We start from the raw sequence: 18,981 nt of genomic DNA, 5'->3' as shown, positions 1-18,981 counted from the left end.
GTGGATCGAACAGACACGTCCGCTCGGTATTAGGCTGCCCGCTCGATGCTACAGTCATGTCCGAGCGGGTTCTCAGTACTTTACCTGTTTGGACAGGCACTGTGTATATTAATTTTTTATCTACATCCATGCTTTAAATCCTCTATTAAAGATTCTGAAACAGTTAGTTTATTGCCAACATTAAAACACCCAATGTTCTAATAACCATTACATCACCCAAAAGAGTTTTGTAATGTTGTACTGAATTTCATAACAACACTCCTCTGTTTTTTTTTATCCCTTCATGCGCAAAGAGTTTCAACATACAGCCACATTCTTATTGCTCGATACGTGGTATCTGTATGAATTTCAAAAAAAGAACATTTTCGTTTACGCGCGCTCCACACTCCCAGAACGCCGCGCGCCGTAAAAAAAGTAGGTTATTCGAATCCCCGCCATTTTTTTCGATATTTTTATTGTATTGTTTACAAAAAATAAGCGATTCATTTTAAACGCTGCAAAAGAACATTATATACGAGTGAATTTTAATTATTGCACTATACAAAATGTAAATTACTACTAAAATAAATAATTGTTTCATTAATACTTATTTTATTTGTATATAATCAGTAATGAATGATATTAGGTTACTACTAGGACTGGTGTTTTAATGTTAGCAGTAAGCTAACTGTTCCAGAATCTTTTAGAGGATTCATATTCTGGGTGTAGATAAAGTCTTGTATGCAACTGTTGATAATTAGGTATTAAAAACACTCATGTGATACTATTATCACTCAAAAAATAAATCCACATTCGTGTTTTAATACCCCTTATTACACAACAGTTGCATAAATAACTAATTCAGGTTCGAGCGTGTCATAACTGATACGACAAAAGTCCCATCTTTTATTTTAAAAATTGCTTAATGAGTTATTTTAGAGTGTTGTCATTTATAAAGCTGAGTTCATAAATATGATTCAGGCTCAAGGTTGGAACTACCTGGACGAAGATGAAACGCTGGGTCGAGGATCGAGGCAGCGCAAGGAGGTGGACTACACGGACTCGCTGACGGAGAAGGAGTGGCTGAAGGCGATCGACGACGAGTTCGAGGAAGAGGAGGAAGACGATGATGACGAGGTGCTCGACAAGAAGAGGAAGAAGGGCCGGAAACGACGGTCAGTGTCAAAACCAAAATAGGATCGAAGCGACCTTATGGCAAAATTTTTAATCTCGTGTTCTTGTAATACAAATTGACGGTTCAGTTCCGATTGCTTATTCTTATTAAAGTGGAACTTTTATTACATCGTCTCAAACTTTTTCGTCTGTGTGTTGCATGGCGCGTGACGGTCCTATAGTTCGCAACAGCTGTCCGTGTAGTGTATAGACTATTAATCATTTGTGCCAGTGCTCCACGTTATTTTGTTTATTTTTGTCAGTGTTTAATGTAAATGTTGTTATTAGTTATATGTCTATAATGTGAAAAAAAAATGTCAATTTTACCGTGGTTTCAGAAAAACCACACAATCCTTATTTAGATATTGATGCGTATTCTCGTAACAAGAACTGACGGTTTGGTTGAGTTGACAACAACATTATATTATAATAGTGCATAGATAATAGATAACCCTTTTAATAGTCGTAGAAATATTTTAGATTTGGTACAACAATATTGGTAACTTCTTATTTGAAGACTATTACTAAACTTCGTGTGGGCTTGTCGTTCAAATGTCGTTGACGTGCGTCTCTAATACAGTTAAGGTTGTAGGGAAATGATATGAATACGAATCTATAGCAAAATGTTGATAGGATCGAAACTTAACAGCAACGATTTTGAAATTACGTGAGTAGCACCGCAATACCACACTGCTAATATAGTATAACTTGTTTCTTTTCTCTCAGAGCGCCATTTGTTTCCAAAGCGGTGATAGTATTTGAGTATTCTAGTGACAATCAAAAATTATTGTAAAGGAATTAATTTTGAGAAAATAAAAAATACATACACATATACCTTAACATTATCAGAAATTATTAAGTAGGCAAAGTACGTAGGTAAATATTTCTTCTGTCAGTGTATTATTCCGCCTTATGCCCTCCATACAACTTTGATCCGATTGCTCGAACAATCAGGTTCATTTCGTCAGGACGCTTGGCCTCGCGGCGAGTAATATCATATGGCTCTAAAATAGCTGGTATATTGTGACAAATTTCCTTGCGGATGACTTTCATTAATGTCAAAATGGCGAACGATACGTTAGAGATAACATCTATCTACTGGCACGCCACACCGGCATTAATGTACAGAATATTAACAATAAATATTATGTTATCTGAATTAAGGTATATTAAAAAATCTCAACATTTAATAGAGCACACCGTAAAGAAATTATCCTATTGTAAAACATTGACCAAACATCCCATACTTTGTAGGCACACAGACAAACATACATAAAATGCACACGGGTGCGATGCTGGCATGGAAATTGTGTTATGTGTTAAGTTTTTTTTTTCTTTATTATTTAGGGGCTTTTATATGTATGTACACGTCAGCCCCATTATAATCTAAGTACATTAACACTAAAACAAAAGAAAAACAAAATTCTTAGCTTAACAAACTAAAAACAAATTAATAAAAGGCAAAGCAAGTTATACAGTCTTCAACAAATAAGACTTATGGATTCAAACAGACTTATGGCATCCTTAGATGCAGGACGGGCAAGTATATTTACAAACATGCCCATATCAAATCTGTTCAAACCCATAAGTCCTACAATTTCGTGTCTACTAGACTGAAATCGGACACATTCATTTAATAAGTGTTCAACATCCTCAATTATTATTCCACATGAATCACATAGAGGTGACTCTGTAATTTTCATCAAAAATTTAAACTTATTCAAAGGCATGTGTCCGGATCTGTCTGTGAGCAATAAATGGGTTAAGATGAAACGCATTATATAATTTACAGTAAATATTGACTATATTATGTCAACTTTGTCAAATAATATAAGTGTATAATATTTTATTTTTCAAATAACAGGCGCAACCAAGAAGACTCTGAAGAAGAAGAAACCCCCAGTTCCTCAAAGAAAAAGAGCAAGACGGAAGTCAATCAATTGAAGAAGCGCCTTAAAAGTATTATGAAGAAGGTTATTGACTACACTGATGAGTAAGTATCCACCTCATCGAGTTGGCATCGCGAATTAAGTGTTAATTAACTATTAAATTAAAAAAAATAAAACAATTATTGACTTACCAATGGAAAGTAAGAAGAAGAAGAAAAATTAACTGTTTTATGATGCAGTTTATTGTCGTCTATTGACCGTTGTATTTAAATGATATGAAACTTGACAAATATAATACCTGCATACTGTGTGTATAAATCTAGTAGGTTTTTAAAATGGTGGTATCATCAGATATGTCTTTAGTAACTACTAAAAATATATCTGCTTACTGGCAGAAAAAAAACTGTTAACTCGTTATTCTATTAACGGCGTCTCGTCTACCAACATGTAAATAACTAAATTTAATAATATTTTTTCAATTATTGACACAGCAACGGCCGCCAACTGTCGGAGCCCTTCATGAAGCTGCCTTCACGCCGAGAACTGCCCGACTACTACGACATCATAAAGAAACCTCTCGATATAAAAAAGATTATGTATAGAATTGAAGAGGGGAAAGTAAGTCAGTCTTTTGAGTATTTATAATGGCATCTACCGAAGATAATAAGGTTACGTGTTTCTGATACGGGGGTCGGAAAACACCAGTATAGTTCCGTAAATAATTTTTGCTAAAACAAACACGGCCGTACCATTTCTCGTAGCAGTTTAGGCCATTTTCGACCGCCTATAACTTCATTGTGGATAAAATTAGAAGACTGAATTTAAATGATGTACGCGTGGTAAAGGGGCCTTTACGCTGCGGCCGATTAGTAGCTATCGATTTCACGATTCACGAAAACTCAACGTTACTGTACTACTCCCGTGAGTTATCTTATGTTGCGAGAATGCATCAGAAGCAGTGATCACTAATGGCCAAAAAAAATGGGAAACATTTCATTTGACAAGACTGCCTATTCACAAGTATTGTTAGCAAATTCGAACGACGATTATATTATGCAGCATACGCGTATTTATTTTTTCAAATTTTCAATTTGTCAACGCAAGCAGCATAAATATTGGATAACTACCAAGCCCCAAAAGAGTACACGGTGTGTTGGCATGTGAAATACTAATTTATGCTAAATTGGTTTGTACCAAAATTTATGAAGGATGCGGGACTCGAACTTGCACCTCTAGGGTTCCGTCCGATCGCCATACTAACTTACCGGCTAAAATAGAAACACGGTTCCTGAGAACTGTTTACAATTTTTATTGTTAGCACGTGACCACACAAAAGGGTGCAATCTTTCTTTGGTGGCCAGCTTCAGGTAACTCGGCTCGTTTGTCCTGTTTGCAACTCTCTGAACAATTACCAACGTTTTCTTCCATTGCACGACACTGAAACATATCGCCAACAATTTGAGTAAAATTTACCTTGACTAGCTGCCTCCTCCAGTGTCGTTGGTTAAATCAGATTATATTTTCTTTGGGCTAAATGTCTTCGAACGACGATGATTTACGGAGGCACCCTCAGTATTTATAATTTTAAACAAAATGCTTGCTCAACATGATCAACTAAAGAAGCTCGTATCTAGAGTACTTAATCACGTGACCTTAATACGCAACCTTTCTTTTGATTTATTTATTTACTTTATTAGGACAAACAAACAGTAACATAATAACAGTCGTGTTAGTTACACCATTTATAACTCAAGAACGGCTAGACCATTTTTTCTGTTGTTTGATTTTTTGGGTTTCTCTTAGTCCGGAATAGGATAATAAGTAATAAAATATCTAAAAAATCGCAAAAAAATATAATTATAAACTCATTTATTTTCTCATACATTTTGTATGGATTGACATTTTCATGATATCTGGAGAATAGAAAGATTTCAATGAAGTTTTTTGTTAGTTTCACGCTACATGAGTAATAAAATACAACTGACAGTGCACGTCATGTTATTCAAGTTGACTGGTGGCTGCAAATGACGTTCTTATGTATAGAATGTCATTGGGTGGGTGTGCTTGTTTCAAGTTTCTATTAGCTTATTGTGCCATCTTTCCCGACATAGACGTAATGCAACTAGGATTCAAAACATTGCGAATTGGACTGACGAAGAACAAGAAATTGCAGATAAAAAGCAACGCGTTAGTAAGGGCTCGACGTTGTGTTTCTGAATCACAAGAGCAAAGCGAGGCAGCCAGTAAACCTCAGAGATCAACAACTAGATAATTTTCGACGCACAAGAAGAAATGTATGAAGTACTGATTTGAATCGAGCAGCGTTTCGATACTATTGCAGTACTGATTACCGCTTGCATACTAGCGTTCACATTGGGTCAATGGACGTTGTTTGCAAGTATTTTCCGGAGAAACGCCAGTATTGTGCTGCCGGGAAACTACCGAATCACGACATTTTCTAGCAAACATTCAAAAATACAATGTCTGCCCCAAATGTCCTCATTTGGGGCAGACATTATCTAAGAACGACGATTTAATCCGACATTCAGGGTATTAATTTATTTATATTCTTACACACAATACAGTAGAAGAATAACATACCTGCAATACTTATTCCTACGTATTATGTATGCTAATTCTAAAAATAAGTGTTTACAAATCAATAATTCGACTTTGCTTTTGTAGATACAAGGATAGATTCACCATCGAATTGGATCATTGCAATCTCTCGAAGATTTAGAATTTTAACAATTATATTTCATGGGCACCATGGAGGAACAACGACATGAAGAGATCAATACAGCAATGATAATAGCAATTCTTCATGATCTGCAGCTTCATTTCGTTCACTTCATGAACATTTTGCATGTCGAGTTAGCCCGCAAATCTTTAATTTCCGATCCGTCTTGCATTCGCCATGACCATTAACTATTCTTGAAAGTTTGTGGTCTGAATCTAGAAAATCCATTTCCCATGGTCAATCTATATATATATATATATATATATATATATATATATATATATATATATAAGAGATTTCCACGTATATCACTCATCACGATATCTCTGGAACCATAAGGCGTAGAGACTTGAAATTTGGTAGGAATATTCTTTTCGACGAGTAGAGGTAACAGAACAACGTCTGTCGAAATATAAATAATTGTGAAACTAACTACATTAGCCACACATCAAAAATATTTTGATGGTCTATATCAGTTCGCATTTACTCCCAGCTCGACGTAGGGTTGGCTCTTTAACATTGATCACTCGATGTGTCAAGTTTATGGGTTTCAAGTGGCTATATGCACACATTTCAAATGCTTCTATAGATTTCCGGAGTTGCTCTTTAACAGAGGCCTATATAGAATTTATATATAGGCCATATATACTGGACTGCGACTGCATATAAGCTTTTTCATGTTACCAAAGGAGCTCTATACGTTTTCAATGCGGTTTTTTTGTTCAAAGTCACTGTCCCATTTTTTTTCCACCTATGTGCTCAAATACTTATATTTATACACCCGTTTTAACACCTTGTATACCATTGATTTCGTCTTTGAGACATTCATGCGCATACGTTCTCACTCAACACGGTCACTAATTTATTGCATTTCCGCCTCTGTATACCTACCTAGTCAGGAAAACTTTTTAATTAAAAAAAAACAAACCGTTACTTAAGAATATTTCATATTGTTTTAGTATATGGACATTACGGATTTGGAGCGCGATTTCTTCACACTGTGCGCGAATGCCCAGACCTACAACGAAGAGGTGTCGCTGATATATGCGGACTCGGTGCGACTGCGGAACGTGTTTATAGAGATACGGCGGCGTTATGAGAGCGGGCAGAACTCTGACGCGTCCGACGATAATGAAAAAGGTATAAATATTAAATCTTATGTACCTTTTGCATTTATAGTAAGAGTACAGAGGTTATCATAGTTGTACAGAACTTATTATTTTATTTTATATTTATTTAAGTTGGATCTCTCTTTACCATGTAGCCCACTTGAGGTATCCACCTCAAGTGTGCTACATGCCCATCCGGGCATGGCTGAAAAGTTGGCCACGCTTTCACTATAAATAATTTTTATTTTGGACTTATAACTATGCTTAATTTCAAGTCGCTCGTTTTGCAAGAAATTTCTTACCTCGCTACCCACTTTGTGGAATCAATTACCGGCTGCTATTCTCCCGAACCGATATGACTTAGGGACCTTCAATAAAAGATCACAACCCCTCAGAGGCCGGCAACGCATCTCTTAACTCCTGCTGTTGCGGATGTCCATGGGCAGTTTCCTCACCAGTCCCAATCACGTGTGCCTCTTTCGCGATTTCTCCCTCTCATATAAAAAAAAACGTAACGGCCTGTATTCAATGTTACTGTGTGACCTTGAGAATTTTCATGAGCCCTTTGCCTGAAATGACAGACCAAATCGTCACTTTTTGGCAGTAGAGTGGCTTTTGATACTGTGAAGGCATATCAGCACTCCAAAAACGGAAATTCTGCGTGTTGACAAATCCGTTCAGGTAAAAGTAGGCTTCATCTGAGACTCTTAACATAAAGATGGAAAATGACGCCCTTTTTGTGTGTTTTTTGTTTTGTTGTTCATCATGGAAAAGTTTTTGCTTGTATAAATAAACTGGACCATATTAGCGTCATATCAAATCTCAAAATTCGCCTTTTATGGCTTCGCGAAATAGTAAGAGAGTTCCGCATTTCCTTCCATAGATAAAGTACGGGAGCGACCTTGACGTCTCATTGGTAGGGTGGAACCAGTTTCTTAGAACCTCTTCAGCTATTGTTTAAATAACTGAAAGCTCTGCTAGAAAGACACTGCTGCATCCTAAAATTGAAATTTACGTTGAACATATGCAGCACAATAATGTAAGACTCTGCACCTGCTCACACCATGTGTACAGCTATATATTTGCCAAGGAAAAGTGAACTTTATTCTGCCCCACCAGGTTTGTTGAAGTTGCATTCGGGCCGCCCTCTGTTTTATGCGGTCCATTGGAAGAAGCTGGTACTGGGGAGCGCCCGCCCATTTTGCAATTCCGAATTTTCCATACCTTTTACTTTATATAATTAAAGTTAAATGATTATCATCTTATTCATATAATATAATTAAGTAGGTACAAATATTTACAGGCTAGCAGGATCTAAATGTTAACCGTGTGTACATTGAGATAGAACAACAAAATAACGAATAATATTGGTAATTTCAGATGAAGATGATTCGGATGGTGAATCCAACCGTTCCATGAAAATGAAAATAAAATTGAAAGGAAAGAGTAAAAGTACTCCCCGCAAACGTAAACAACGCAAATACATCTCCGACGATGAAGATTATGATGAGGATTAAACATTAGTATTTAAATATAATATTAGAATTTATAATGCTAAGAATACTATGTTTTGCATTCAATTATAATAACGGAGTAGAAAATACAAGTGGAAGTGCCAGGTAGCTATTGTGAGTGTTACACAATTATGCAGAGGAAAAAAAAATATCCTTTATATCTTAGAAAAATTGAAATCAGTTGCTTGCAAATATTTGATCTATATCAAGTGATTTGGTTAGTATCCTCTGGCCTATAGATATTTATGACAACGCAAATTAATGCATGTAAATATCACATCTATCATAAAACTAATTGCAGAAATATTTTTAATGATTTTGAGATTAAAAACAATATCTTCATTCACTAGTTTTAGTAAGGCTAGTTGTTCAGCTGTAGCTATACTAGCTTTCAGCTGAGTTACATAATTTATAATTTGTAGCCCTTCATATTAATTGGTTCGAGCTGATACTGGGATGCACCAGATCAGAGACAACAATACTCCATATGACACCAGACCTGCGCTTTGTCGAGCTCTAGAATGTAGGCTTCAAGTACCATGCTCTATTTATGGCCCCCAATTTCTTCCACTTGTATTAACTGTTCCGCAATAGTGATGGATCAAGACATATACTGTTCACAGAATAAAATAGCTGTTAATAACAGTAATTATAATAGAAAAGTAATAAGATTTACTTGTAATTCAATTTCAGTATAATATAAGGTTTAGATTTAATGCTTTTGTATTAATGTTTTAAGCTCATTTTTAAATATTTTTATAAATTGACTTGGATTTTTCATGTGTAACTTCTGATCTGATTCGAAAATATGAACCATTACAACTATCCATAATATATTTAGAGTAAGCTTAGTTAAATTTTCATTATGATATTTTATGAATTGACTCTGAAATATTAATAAAACCATAGATATCTTTGAAACAACTTTTATTTACTTTTAGTTATTAAACTTTTCCTTATATCCTTCCATTTGAACTTAATAATATTATGTACTGTCAGCATGTGTTTGTTAACACTAGGACTGTATGAAAACTTTTGAGAACAGATTATACATGAGTAGGGCTTCTCACAAGTATGAACACGTTTGTGTCTTTGTAAGTCTCCACTTGAATAGAATGTCACTTCACATTCAGTACATTTATGACATTTATCACCGGTGTGGCTGAAAATTAAACATTTTCCATTATCCTCAACATTTACAACCATTTTAATTATTCATTTATCTAGTGAAACGTCTGGGCAACTAGAGCGGCTTTTTTCTTTAGACAGTCAAACGTCCAGGCAACCAGAGTGGCCCAGTCGACTTGCGTATTTATTTTGTGTTATAATCTGTAGTATGAGTGAATTAGCTTGTCAAATACGATTTTTTAAGACTCTATGGTAAGTAATTGTAATAGGCTTATCTTTAAATATCAAGTATCCGAGCAAAAATTAAAAGAAATAATTTATTGAAAATCGCTTTGCGGGGGGAATTGTCATTTGTTTGTTTTTGTAGTGTCAAGTGTTTTGTTATTGTTTTGTGTATCATGTAAGTGTAATATTTTAATTACGTATTATATTTGTTTTATATGAAATTAATCCTCATGATATCTAGTTTCCGATTTTATCTACAAATTACATATAAAATTCTTCTTACGACATTAAATCGACAAGTTATAACAGTATGATCAATACTACTTTATCGATTTGGTTTAAATATCAAATTTTTATTGTAATCCAATTAATTAACAGTAAATCATTGCTTGTAATAGGGACAAAATATCATAAATATAATGTTTATAATATTCAACAATCTGGATGTATTGAGACAACCAAGTATTTCACGTTTTACTTGTGCATTCCGCAGATAAATTGTAGGTATATACTAAGAATGGGTGCTTTACTTTAGTTTAATGCAACAATCCCGTAAGTCGAAGTAATGACATATTAATATCAAAAAATAGGTTATATAGTCTATTTCAATAATAATCAAGTTTTATTAATGTGCGCGCTAATATTTTACATAAAAACTTAATATAATGAAAATGTTATCACATTTCTACCTATAATCTTGAGCTTTAACCTTTTATTTATTTATAACTTGGGTTCAAAAACATAATTTATGATTTTACACATTGATTTTCTATACTTTTAACTATGTGAATGTATTTTTTATATAGGCATAGATGGAGTCGTTATGTAATTATATCGCTTTTAATAATGATGAATCTCGCGCTTGCCGTCGGATAATCTTAATCGTGTCATCGGATGTTTCGCTACCTGCCAGCTGTCATTAATCGGACGTTGCAATAGTTATGATATAAAAGTATATGGAATAATTATGCACACTTTTCATCAAAACAATGAAAACACAAGAATGTTATAAAATGTTTAAGCAGTATCTCATATTTCCACCAGGCTCAATGATGATATTTATGGAGATGAAGGGCAATTGTGTGCTGTGGGTTGTTATATCTTACTCTTCTTAATTTAAACACTTAAATTTCTTTGGAAGGATGTCACATAGCTTAGTTAATTGTCACTTCAAATCAGCTACAAACTGAGTAAAATCAAGAATGCTATTTTATGCAGAAATTCTGACAAAAAAGGCAGAAAACATGAAAATAACATAAGTTTGGTATTGTGCTAAATACATGACTAAAAACTATTTATTGGTAGGTGTTAATGATAATTTTAATGCCACCTCATTAGTTTTTCGTAATTTTCTACTTAGATATCATCAACTATGCAGGTTGGAAACACACCACTAAACCTCTCTTAAAGGCAGACAGTATTGTAAACTGATTTTCATAAATAAAAAAGATTACATACTGACACCATAATAAGAAAGTGGTAAAGTTATTTCCAAGTACTTAATATAAAAATGTTACTTACCGTTTTAAATGAATTACTAAATTTTTCTTTGTGTGAGTTTTATAGCCACAAAAATAGCACTCTACTTTTTTAATTAAATTATGCTTTTTCCTATGATTTGCTAATTCAGAGGATGTTACAAAGGTATCTCCACAATCTTCACAACTAAAATTTCTAACATTATTATGTCTATACAAATGATCCTGTAAACTTTTCACAGATTTAAGTAATTTTTTACAAATATTGCATGAAAATTTTGCATTTTCATGAACATTTGAATGTTTTTTTAAAGTGAAGGCATGCTTAAATTGTTTTCCACATATTGAACATGTATAGAATGTCTCATTGCTGTGTGTCTTAAAATGTGCAGAGAGACTTGAAGACTGGGTAAATGATTTCCCACAATCACATTGGTATGGTCTTTCACCATTGTGTCGGCGCATATGGTTTTTTAGTGTCTGGCTGTGGGGTGTGCTGTATTTACATTTAGTACAATGGTAACGTCGACTACCCCCACATCCAAGATCTTTGCTCAAGTGTTGTGTTGTCTTTACTTCCCGGTGGTAGGAACCTGAAAATGATTGATGTGAAATTATATAAGTTATTCTTTTATGAATGCAATAAAAACAATTGCAAATAGATAAAAAAAATGCAGTAATGAGTAAACTACTTTTTTTACCTACTTCTGAAGCTCTCAATTGCTTGTTTGTTTATATTATGTGGTTGCTCCATGTTTAAGTAATCTTGTAAAATGTTACGTTTATACACAAATAAAATGTTACGTTTATATATTATATATTCTAATTCCAAATCTTAAAAAAGTCGTACATAAATTATAACGGAAAATTTATTTAATAATCTGCGAAAACAATGAATAATTGAAAAGAATATTAGTACCTACTCCCGCGGCAACTTATATGTCAATTTAGTATTTACCTATCGGCTATTATTGATTTTTTTTTTTTTTTAATTTATTTAGTGGCACGGGATGCAAGTCCATAGGCCTATTGATATTTATCCCGTGACCCGTCAGTGGCTAAGCTGCCGCAAAGCGCGTGGCGCTTTATTGATTAATCACAGAGTACTAAGATTTAGATAAACAACTTATAATGTAAACAATTTTCATTGTGTGTGTTGAAATATACTAAAATATCATTGTATAATTATATTAAGTGTTCTATAAATACATAAAAACAAATATTGCACAAAGTTTTCTTTTCTTTTTCTCTTTGTAATATAGCAGTACATCCGAAAATTAAAATATAAAAATATTGTGCAAACTATGCTTTGACACTGGCAATAATATGATGAAGCTCTAAACATCGAAAAATCGACAGGAAATGTTATGCAGCCAGTCGAATCATCAACATGGATTTTGCTATTACCAAGATCAATGAGCTGTTAAGAAAATATTTCTCCAGATAGATCATTTTACAATTCTATACGCATATTCTTTCTTTTTTCTCTAAGTGGTAATAGGTAATAATTCTGACTACCTACATACCCAAGACAATTATATATTGCATTGACATTAGGTAGAAAATTAAAGAAGTAGTCTCCGCGTGCCACTTTACGGTAGCAATAGTTCTGACAGGAGTAGTCTTAGGTGTTGTCAAATTATTATTATGACAAAAATTACCCCTAACGGAATTAAATCGTACGACACAATTTCAGATACTCAACAGATGATTGGGAATGTAAATGAATTAATATATATATATATATACATATTAATGAAAAGCATTTACTATTAATTATTTATTTGTTATAGGACCGTAACATAACTAAAATAATTTACCTATTAAAATTTTGTGTGAATACTGCAGTCAGACCTCTAATAATGATCAGGTTATCAAATATATCGTGTTATTTTTTATTTCTATTCACATGTATCTATTTACTTTCATATATCTTAGTTTTTTAAATATGTATAATAATAGTTATTATATTATTAGATAGTTACATACAAATACAAAATATCAACCTTGGAGTGCCGCCGGCAGCAGAACCATGCCCATGGGCTAAGCTATCGGTGGCAGGGCCGCAGACAGAGGCATCCGGGCTATTATGGTCATGTCAACGTCTCATATGTCGGTAATCTCATTAGCCAAGTCAGAGTACTTGCTGAACTAGTCCTTCTCAGCTTTCATGAGGAAGTCTTCATATGGGATAGTGATTTCGACGAGGACAGCCTGGCACCGGGATCGGATAACCAACACAATAGCACGCTTATACAGGGTGTCCCGTAATCAGTGGACCAACGGGATACCCGTGATAGGGGTGGTCATCATCTATCGAAAACACCAAATTTTACTGTTCTAGGGCCAGTAGTTCAAAAGATATGATTTTTTAAGCATTATTTTGAAAATTCTACCCTTATCAACACAAAAGTTGAAAAAAAATATTTTTTATTTTTATTTTGCCCTGTTTCTTAACTTAAGGTGGCTGAGGAAACATGTGTCTTCACAATTAAATCCATTTTTGTGAATAAATATTGCCAAATTAAAAATTAAAAACCAAAACATGCGCAAATATCAAATAACTAAATTTGCAACGTGATGTTTGAAGCAAGCTAGTGCAAAAAAAATGTATGACAGCCTTGCGGACCATTATTTAAAAAACATCTGCAGTTCATACTGATTCCAAAAAGGTATAATTAATCATTATTGTGAAACAATAAAAGACAATAATTATTTTAAATCAACATTAGATAGCAATTTCTTGGCGGAATTTACAATAAAACAAAAGTAAATAGTTAGAATTTTTTTATTTATTTCTTATAATAAATGTTCGAAATGTCTTCCTCTTACTCTAAGGCATAGCCGGCATCTTCTTATAAAATTTCTTTTTAAACTTTTTAACGCCCTTTCATTATTTTTGACTTTTTCACTCACCACATTCAGTTTTTGTCTTAGCTGTCTTTCGTTATCGTTAACGGTTTCATATACGGATTCTTTAAAATATCCCCATAAAAAATAATCCAATGGATTAAGATCAGGTGATCGAGCTGGCCATGGGATTGTACCTCCTCGTCCAATCCACCTACTTGGGTAAGACTCGTTTAAATATTCCCTCACTTGTCTGCAATAATGAGCGGGTGCGCCATCATGCTGTAACCACATCCTCTCACATACCTCCTGTGGTACATTTGCTAATAAATTACTTAAGTCATTTCTTAAAAATTGCAAGTACCGAGCACCATTAAGCCTCGGTGGGAGCTCAAATGGACCAATAAGTTTACCATCTAAGATTCCAGCCCACAAATTGACTCCAAACTGGTGCTGGAATCTATCTTCTCGTACAATACGTGGATTCACAACAGCCCATTCATGTAAATTATGAATGTTAAACACTCCAACTCTTTTAAAACACGATTCATCGCTCCATAATATTGAATTGAAAAATAGTGGATCTTGTCGGCATCGGCGAAGCATCTCTGCACAAAAATCTATCCTCCGTTGATAATCAGCAGGTAATAGTGCCTGCACTCGTTGAATATGATAAGGGTATAAACTGTTTCTTTTTAAAATGCGATGTACTGTTGTTTTTGCTATACCAGTACGTCTTGAAATACGACGAACACTCGTAGAAGGTTCTTCTGTCACTTCGGCCAGTATTTGAAGTTCATCGACTCTTCTAGGTCTTCCCACGTTGTTTGCAGCTCCGGGAATTCTGCCTTCTAAATACGCGTTATTTACACGGAGAAAAATTCGATGATCCGGATAGCGGTCGCGATTAGGATAGCGCTCACGATACGTACGGGCTGCTTGCCGAGCGTTTGCATTACACAGACCGTAAATAAAATACATCTCAGCATATTCACGAGGAGTATAGGTATTAGGCATTTTATAAAATCCGGGCAAACAGTATCCAAATCACAAAGACAAACAAGGTCCAATTCAAGCGTCAGTCACCAAAAAAAAGAGTCGTAATGGTAGCGAAGTAAAAAACACGTGTGCAGCTACGAGCTATGAGCAAGTCTCTGATGAAACTAAGAATAATTTGAAAAATTAGGGTGTGGGGATCATAGGCGTCGGCCAATAGGACCCCGTAAACGAAAAAGGTACCTGAGCGAGAAAGAGATAGCATATTGTGTTATCTCTCTCTCGATAACAAAATAATTCTCAGAATAGATAGCGCTTAAATGTTTCTCGCAATTGGAGTCTAAAATTGGTTATTAAGTTATTTTTTTTGTAAAATGTAATATTGTTATACCTTTTTGGAATCAGTATGAACTGCAGATGTTTTTTAAATAATGGTCCGCAAGGCTGTCATACATTTTTTTTGCACTAGCTTGCTTCAAACATCACGTTGCAAATTTAGTTATTTGATATTTGCGCATGTTTTGGTTTTTAATTTTTAATTTGGCAATATTTATTCACAAAAATGGATTTAATTGTGAAGACACATGTTTCCTCAGCCACCTTAAGTTAAGAAACAGGGCAAAATAAAAATAAAAAATATTTTTTTTCAACTTTTGTGTTGATAAGGGTAGAATTTTCAAAATAATGCTTAAAAAATCATATCTTTTGAACTACTGGCCCTAGAACAGTAAAATTTGGTGTTTTCGAGAGATGATGACCACCCCTATCACGGGTATCCCGTTGGTCCACTGATTACGGGACACCCTGTATAGGCGACATTAATCCTGCCCGTGATGATAGACCATTCCCAAGAACTGGCGCTAGTTCGTATTTATAGAACGAATTATTACTATTACTAACTACATTTTTAACCGACTTCAAAAAGGAGGAGGTTCTCAATTCAACGGTATTTTTTATATTTGTTACCTCCTAACGTTCACCTGGGTGAATCAAATTTGATGATCCTTTTTATTTGTAAGCTGGTGCTGGGTCTTAATTTGGTCCAGTTCTGACAGTGGCATCTACGAGAAAACCATATAAGTCTTTAATTTGCAGTATGTGCCCGACAAATTGACAAATAATTCTATACCAAGCCAACCGATTTTGATGATTTTTTTTATTGGAAAAGATATACTTAAATGGTAGTTTGACGTAGAGTTTGAATAAGTTCTAATAATGGGATCCAACACAAAGTAACAGAAATCGTCAATTCTTAGAGGCAAATTAACGATACTCAGCTGAATGGATAGGATCACTACTAGATGCAACATTAAAAAGAATATTGTATAAACAAATGTCCTAATTTCCTTACTCCATACAAAAATACAGTTGTAAATTATTAATACTAATAATAACTCCTGTGTGTTATTTTAATAAAATTTGTTTTAAGCACGGACTAGTAATAAAATAAGGACTTCGTGTCAGCTTACATAACAGTGTAGCACCAAAACATGCCAATTAACGTGTAAATACATAGCCCCACGCACACACTTACACTACTACAGGCCGATAGGCGGCCATTATGAGAATTATCATAGTCTGTGACAGATTAGTTTGCGTCTCAATAAAATATTTTAAAATGTCGTCGTGCGTTGTGAAAAAGTGTAAAAACGATGATTTATAAGTATTTGTGGCCATATATGATTATTTAAGGGATAAAATATTCTGTAACTAGTATCCCCCGTAACCGCACACACACTAGCACAACGGTGCTTCACTTGCTAATATCACGGCGCGGAGTCCTTCTTTTATAACTCGTCCGTGGTTTTAAAATAAAATTATTACCCTATAACTTGGGTAAAACATTTTGGTTGTCACTGTTTTATGTTAAGTTTATTTTGATTACATGGATCATAAATGAATAGTTTTGGAAAGAATAGTTCATATATTTATTTGATACGAGCTGTTACAAATTATATTGAAAATTATAGGTGAAAAATTGAAGCTAACTCCTGGATTTTTACATTCACTACTGCTCTGGCAGCCAGACACACAACACCCAACCATGGCGTTAACTTTAATAAGTTCTGCAAATACGTTTGAAAACAATAAAATCACAAAAATACTATTCGGAAGTATAGATCTTGTTTGTTTGCCTCAAAGTTGACATTGGGGCAAACAATAAAATGGGTTACGCGGTAGAGATGCAAGATCTCAGCCTAAGTTGTTTAACGCTTGTTATTTCTAATTGTAATGAAGTAACCGACGCTACTTCTGTAGTGTCAATATTCTAAGGGTACATAGGTAGGTAGTTGAATGTCAATGTAGTCTAACTTGGCACCAACATCACATTGTTGTACAGAAAATTTATTTCTTACTTTGACAGAAAGAACAACTACCGACAGTAATGGGGATGCCATGACGCGGGATGACTTGCCGTGCAGGTCACTCACTGAAATCGTCGACCAGTGCCGGGAGAAACTTGTGTCTACTATAGAGTCCATGTCTTGAGAGGGTCGCGGAATGGGGTAAAATTAACCTTGTCCAATTTAACCTCCAGAAGACCCAAGTTTGCGCGTTTACCACTAAAAAAATTTGTCGTTTATCACCCCTCTTTGACAACACTTCCCTTAAAGCCTCGCCTAGTATCGGAATTCTGAGTCTCGAAATCTCAAGCGATTGCCAGTTCTGCGAGACTTCGAAGAAGCTGGGCACAGAACACTTTTACTCTAACGAGAAGCTGGGCGTCATTAATAGAACACGGGAATACTCCAAGCCGGCCCACATTTAAGCGCTTTACAAAGCGCAGGTCCGGCCACATATGGAGTATTGCTGTCACCTCTGGTCTGGCCCACCCCAGTATCAGTTCGATCCATTTGACCTCGCTCAACGCAGAGCAAGTCGAATTGACGGGGACCCCGTGCTCTGTAAATGGCTGGATCACTTGGCGTTGCGTAGAGACGTGGATTTATTGTCTTCTAACGCATTTAATTAGTAATTTCTAATTAAAATCACGGGGAGTATTTAGGAAAGATGTTTCACTTGATTACTGCCGTCGAAATCCACTTACGCACAACACGCCACAAATTAAGATATCATGCCCACCATCTGGATGTGGCGTTCGTCCAGTGTGCGGTTTTCGAGGAACTTTTTTCCACACCCAACAAGGCTGTGGAATGTGCTTCCTTGTGCAGTGTTTCCGGGACGATACGACATGGGTACCCTCAAAAAAAGCGTGTACACATTCCTGATAGGCCGGAAACGCTCATGCACAGAACACCTTTACTCTCATGTGAACCTCTGGTGTTGTAGGAGAATGTGGGCGGCGGTGACACGTACGCGTGTTTGCCCTCTTCAATTTTTTTTCTTTATAGATCAAAGTAGAACCTTTCGTTTTACATATACAAAGATTACGGCGAATGAATAATTCATATACATAGGTACAATAATAATATTAACACACTTTTTACACAAATTATCTTGCCCAAGTTGAGCATATATAGCCTGTGTTATGGGTTGCAAGACAATGATATATTTAATACAATATACATACATAAATACATTTAAACATGCATGACTCGGAAACAAACATCCATATTCATCATATAAATGCTTGCACCTACCGGGTTTCGAACCCGGGACCTCTAGCTTTGTAGGTAGGATCGCTAACCACTCGGCTATGCAGGTCGTCAGGTATGTACATATTTAAGCAACATACATAAGTCACTGTATGGGTGTACTCAAATGATCCCATTGTCTGAAGGCTCTGTCAAGTGATAATATGACATATACCTACATAAAATAATATGACCATGATACTACTAGCAGTCATCCCCATGCATTTGAATAGTGAAACCCCTTCCTAAGCAGTTGTGGCAATTTGATTTACAAACACCTTTACTACGGCTTTTGGCAGTTTAT

At 35.0% G+C, this 18,981-nt stretch overlaps 2 protein-coding genes across 5 annotated transcripts in view; one reads left to right on the top strand and one right to left on the bottom strand.

Moving 5' to 3' along the window:
- LOC126971742 (ATP-dependent helicase brm) overlaps positions 1-9,328 on the top strand; it is a 48,306-nt gene extending 38,978 nt beyond the window's left edge. For 2 of the 4 annotated variants that reach the window (XM_050818127.1, XM_050818129.1), the window contains 5 exons: positions 961-1,154; positions 3,017-3,145; positions 3,527-3,659; positions 6,741-6,921; positions 8,271-9,328. In XM_050818127.1, coding sequence (XP_050674084.1) covers positions 961-1,154; positions 3,017-3,145; positions 3,527-3,659; positions 6,741-6,921; positions 8,271-8,407 — 774 coding nt within the window. In that variant the 3' untranslated portion in view covers positions 8,408-9,328. The remainder of the gene's footprint in view (positions 1-960; positions 1,155-3,016; positions 3,146-3,526; positions 3,660-6,740; positions 6,922-8,270) is intronic. The other 2 variants (XM_050818130.1, XM_050818128.1) reach the window with 1 other exon arrangement.
- Positions 9,315-12,215, bottom strand: LOC126971747 (zinc finger protein 37 homolog). The gene is made up of 4 exons (XM_050818137.1): positions 12,194-12,215; positions 11,941-12,069; positions 11,279-11,828; positions 9,315-9,566 (listed from the first exon to the last, which is right to left on the bottom strand). The coding sequence occupies exons 2-4, from the start codon at positions 11,987-11,989 to the stop codon at positions 9,332-9,334; spliced, it is 834 nt and encodes a 277-aa protein (XP_050674094.1). The 5' UTR covers positions 11,990-12,069; positions 12,194-12,215; the 3' UTR covers positions 9,315-9,331.
- Positions 12,216-18,981: the final 6,766 nt, after the last annotated feature.

Source organism: Leptidea sinapis, chromosome 24, assembly GCF_905404315.1.
Source record: "Leptidea sinapis chromosome 24, ilLepSina1.1, whole genome shotgun sequence".
Lineage (NCBI taxonomy): Eukaryota > Metazoa > Arthropoda > Insecta > Lepidoptera > Pieridae > Leptidea > Leptidea sinapis.
The sequence above is the reverse complement of the archived record's forward strand: the minus strand, read 5'-3'. Positions and strand labels throughout refer to the sequence as shown.

Coding starts and splice junctions, on each gene's coding strand:
- LOC126971747 (XM_050818137.1), bottom strand. CDS start 11,989: ATGGAGCAACCACATAATATAAACAAACAAGCAATTGAGAGCTTCAGA. Junction 11,829..11,940: donor AGCAATTGAGAGCTTCAGAA/GTAGGTAAAAAA, acceptor AATCATTTTCAG/GTTCCTACCACCGGGAAGTA. Junction 9,567..11,278: donor TTAGTAATTCATTTAAAACG/GTAAGTAACATT, acceptor TTTAATTTTCAG/CCACACCGGTGATAAATGTC.